This window comes from Calidris pugnax, unplaced genomic scaffold (genome assembly GCF_001431845.1).
Source record: "Calidris pugnax isolate Ruff unplaced genomic scaffold, ASM143184v1 scaffold13, whole genome shotgun sequence".
Taxonomy (NCBI): Eukaryota; Metazoa; Chordata; class Aves; order Charadriiformes; family Scolopacidae; genus Calidris; species Calidris pugnax.
In genome coordinates, this window is record NW_015090810.1 from 176,519 (window position 1) to 181,536 (window position 5,018).

The 5,018-nt window shown below is 41.7% G+C and overlaps 1 protein-coding gene across 1 annotated transcript in view; it reads right to left on the reverse strand.

Moving 5' to 3' along the window:
- LOC106885907 (testis-expressed sequence 10 protein homolog) overlaps nt 1-3,934 on the reverse strand; it is a 15,110-nt gene extending 11,176 nt beyond the window's left edge. Inside the window, exon 1 of the mRNA XM_014938429.1 lies at nt 3,792-3,934. Coding sequence (XP_014793915.1) covers nt 3,792-3,934 — 143 coding nt within the window. The remainder of the gene's footprint in view (nt 1-3,791) is intronic.
- Between the last annotated feature and the right edge of the window lie 1,084 nt (nt 3,935-5,018).

Below are 5,018 nucleotides of genomic sequence, written 5' to 3' on the forward strand. Positions count from 1 at the left end.
TAATGATGTTTAATTAAAAAAAAAAAAAAAAAAAGAAACAGACATTGCTGTCTTTCAGTTTAGAAATTACAAACTCTGCTTCTCCTCCCAGCACCATTTTCTTTCTCCCGGAGACATCCACATGCTGTCATTGTCTGCGCATTAGTCACGTCTCAGAGATGGCAGAATCAGCTGAGAATTTATAAATTGCCTTTATTTCTTTGGTTGGTTGTGCTTCAGATTCCTCCCTAGTTCTCCTACATTCTGTCTTCTGCTTGTGCCGTCCGTCACTTGTGCTCCTTGCTGTTATCTCTGACAGAGAGCTGTTCATTAGAAATAACCCTTCCCACAGCTTTCTTTGCATTTCAAACTTGCTTCAAGTTATTAGGCTATATAAAGCAATGTGGAGCTTCTCTCTGTTTTATCTCAGTAGGCCTTGGAACCACGCTAATCGCCAAGTTATGACTGTCTGTGTGTCGGGTGAAGGAATGTGTGGGTAGCATTTGTCTGCATGAGAAGAGAGTCCAAGAGCCAGCCATAAGGATATTATTAATGTTGTATCTTAGGTTAAAGCATTAGCCTGTCTCTTCAGTGCACTGAAAAATGTGCCTGGAGATTTTAACTAATATTCTAGACTTCAACAACAAAAAACCCCACAACCCAAGCTCCAGCTTGACTCTGCAGTCTCCAAGGCAGTCACTGCCATGTCAAAACAGCCATGAAAAAGAAGTGTGTTTCTTATGTAAAAAGCACACCATGGCAAGTATATTTCCTTCCAGATGGTCCTTCCATTCGAGCTGGTGTCCTAGCCATGGTGAGCAGAAGTCAGGGTAACACAGATGCGAAAGTGAAATAAAAAACCTGCCCACCTTCCCCTCACTGGGGAGAGGGAGACAGTAACCTTCCTGCCTGTGTGGCTTAAGGTTTATGTCTTTGTGGCCCTTTGCAAAGCCAGTCAGCACTAGTTAACATTTTTAAAATTCAATTTAATTTAATTTAATTTTATTTATTCTTTTACTTCTAAGTACCAAGTAACTTTCCGTAAATCAAAAGGAGAATCAGAAAAAAAACAAGTGGAACACCATTAAATGTGTTAACACCATTAAACGTTTTGCCAGGTATACCCATACTTGCAGTAGTGTACTACATGGGAAATAGCTTATTATATGGATTTCAGTAAATGCTGAAGTATATATATATCTAAAAACCATATAGATAACTTAAATACGTTAAAATATATAAAACATATTTACATACAAAAATGTTTGTGTGTGTGTGTAAAATACTACTGACAGGATGGAGGGGATATATCTCAACCAGCTTTGGCCACCCAAAGGCTAGGTGTCAAATCCAAAATGACTGTTTAAATTGCCTCTATAGTCAATGACGACCTTAGGATGGGATGACCTCCCCTACAGACTCGACAGGACTAGATTCCTTACTTTTAGACAGCTTGTTTCATGTCCAACTAGTACCATCTGATACATACAAGCAAAATGTATAAAATGGACTATTTCAGAAGAATTAATATATTAATACGCCTTCTTGCATAGGGCCCTAACATTTTTATGCAGGACCAGGTCTTTTCAGATCAGATGCACTGATCAATATTGCACTGGGCATTTCCTCACCAAAATTAGTGAAACTGTAAATGGAGTAAGGTGCTGCCTGTCATTTGGTGCAGAGCGTTCCCACAGAGCAAGGCTCCAGACTGGTTTTGTGTACGTGCTGTAACCTTCATGTGTTGGGAACCTGGTGTCCTCCCGTTCTGTTGGACACCTTTGCGCAGCAGCAGATTACTAGTCAGCATGAGAAAGTCTGGCAGAACAGTCCTCAGGTGTCACATTTACAGCAAAGACAGAAACAGCTTTCTTAAGTAAAGGGACATCTGAAAACCAGTTTGTGTTATAGTCTGCCATCACTGTAAAAAGATAAAGATGCTCAGGGTAGTGAGCCAGAGGCCTTTCATGGGGCCTGAGTATTATCTCCTCAGTGGATTCAATCAGACAGCTGCTCATGAATCCTCAATTTTGCCGCCTTTGGTAAAAAAGATCAGAGACAAATTAGACAATGGTTCAAAGCTATGCCAGGGAGGTTCAGACTGGACATTAGGAAACATTTCTTTACCAAGATGGTGGTCAGACACTGGAACAGGCTTCCAAGAGAAGTAGTTGATGCCCCAAGCCTGTTGGTGTTTAAGAAGCATTTGGACAATGCCCTTAATAATGTACTTTAACCTGGTCAGCCCTGAATTGTTCAGGCAGTTGGAACAGATAATTGTTGTAGGCCATCTCCAGGAAAGCAGGGCTCTGACATGCATAATGCTTGCTTGGGAAGACAAACACCATCACTCCAATTGTCCCTCCCCTTTCTTCTTCTTCCCCCAGCTTTATATGCTGAGCATGACATCACATGACATGGAACGTCCCTTTGGTCAGCTGGGGTTCCAGCGGTGTCCCCTCCTAACTTCTTGTGCATCCCCAACCTCCCTGGTGGGGTGGTGTGAGGAGCAGAAAAGGCCTTGACTGTGTAAGCACTGCTCAGCAATAACTCAAACATCCCTGTTTTCAGCACAAATCCAAAACGAAGCCCTATTATGAAGATAATTAACTGTATCCCAGCCAAAAGGAGCACAGGTAGTAATTACAGCACTGTGAACAACCGCCTTCCTTCTGCACGGATATTTTTCATGTATATTTGCAACAGTCAGTTCCAAATTTTCAGTAATCAGTAGTGAGTATCGGTGTGGATTACCTCCCCAATATTTTTTGGTAAATGATTTTCTGGCCTTGAAGGACCTGAGGGGTCCTGTTTTTTGCGATAACTAAAAGGAAGCACTCCATTCTGATTTTTTTCTTCAAAGGGAGGGGGATTTTCCCCTTCTTTTATACAAGATACTGTTTTAATGGGCGATCATTTGCCTTAGTGCTGCATATAATGCTATTGTATACAAAGCATTAGTGTCTGACCTCCTCGTTAGTTATGCTAAGCAGTACAGCTGCTTTCCACTAACTGATGAAATAAAACATAATAGCTTGCTTGCCCAAGGACATTGGCTCTCTGAGTCAAAAAAAAAAAAAAAAAGAGAGAGAAGCAAAGTTTGACCTTTAATCTAGTCTAAAGTTTAGATATATGCCAGGGGTTGCTGGAGATCAGACTCCCACACGTGCTCCCACACTGCTGGCTCCAGAGTCTGCCTGGCTGCGCAGCACATCGGGAGCCAGGGCTGGAGACGAAGCCCTTCTCTCTCCTTCACCAAACTGTAAAGTAGTGTGGTGTGATGTGATGTAAGGAAGTGAAAATACGGTTGGAGCGTTAATGAGAGCTGCCGTTAAGGTTGATAAGCTGCTCTATTCTGCACGCTGCTTCCCAGGCACCTGAGGAATTCACGGAGGGAGCATCCATTTATAGGTGATACTCCCCGGAAGAGAACTTCACCACAGCCTGAAATAAGCATTTTTTGAAGAAGGTCTAAGTAAAACTAAAAAAGGCACCGCCGTTGATGCCATCTGGTGCTGCCCATTAATCAGACAACTACTCTCTTTTAATTAGGGACTAGCCCTGGTACTCCTTGTTATATCAGTAGCGCCACAGACACAGATGCAGAGAGCTCTTTGTATTTTAAATTCCCACTTCGGCCTCTACTACCCATTAATTTTAAAGAAAGCTAGTTTTCCACTGGGGTGCTAAATGATTTTAAACCCTTGTGGCCCTTATCCTTACTCTTCAGGTAGACTTCAGCAAAATAAAACCCTTCGCCATAGCAGTAAGCTCAGCACTGGGCGTTACAGCTACAAGGACACATTACAAACCAGGGGAAGGACTTGCTTTCCATGTTCACATGGGATGAACCCAAGACATCGGGGGACTCTGTTACCCCAAATTCATAGCGACTGGAAACTGAGTGCTCCGAGTTCTGCTTTTTGGACTCTGAAAATGTGTTGCTGAAGAACATCCCTACCTTCAGTGACAAATGGGGACAAGACCGTCTTTCACTATATAAAAAAAGAAAAAAAAAGCCATCACAATTACTTGGGAGTATCCCATCACCCAGAAACAACTGCTCTGTTATTTTGGGGAGGACTTTCTTTACTTTGTCACTGTGGTGTCAGAGATCTTCCAGCAGAGTGAGGGAGAAACCCTTCCTGGGTTCGTTTTTCCAGATGCCTCTCAGACGGAGAGGACAATTTTCCTTCTTGGCCCTCTGCCACTCCGTTAGCTGGGCTGCAGTGAGCCGTGTTTATAGTTCACAGGGCTGCAGATAATCCTGACAATACACACAGTATGAGGAGAGTACAGCTGGACTGCTGGGAAAATAAAACATCGGAGGATGAAAAAGCAGAGGAGGTGGAGGTTTGGGAGCTCCGAGCTTTTCCCCCTTCAGCCCGGGTAATCAACACAGTCATAAATTAAAAATTTATTCTAAGACAACACATAAGTTACTCAGAAGTCATCATCATCACAGGGCTCTTATTCACAGAGTCCACGCATAGTTGGAGGGGAAAAAGCGAGTCCATGAAGGGAATTGTTATTTTTATCAGTAGTTAGTTATTATTTGTAGTCTTTCCAGATAAGAAGGCAGAACATATTACAGTACTAATCACCAGCATTATCTGCCATTAGACACAACTGAACTGGATTATTGCTTCTATTTTTTTATTTGTTTACATTTTTCAGCCTCAGAGTAGTTACATAGAACTCAGCTCCATAGTATCCTTTTTTTGTCTTCCTAACTACATATAAATAACTCATTAAGCAACAGCTTTTACAGAAATTAAAGAAGTTGGGTTTTGACACCTGTGAGACCTTTGTGGCATTAAATGCGACACTGATCTTGCGTGGAAAGAAAACCCTTTTAAATTTGTCTATTCAAGTATAATAGAACATTGATACATGCTCCTCATTAATCCAGAAGTGAAATTTATGATCTGAAACACTGTAGTATCCATTAATACTGTTTTTTAATGACAGAATATAAACTCTCTAAGGTACAGAATGTACTTGATGGGTTCAAGTTCTCCTTTAAGGACAAGTTCAGT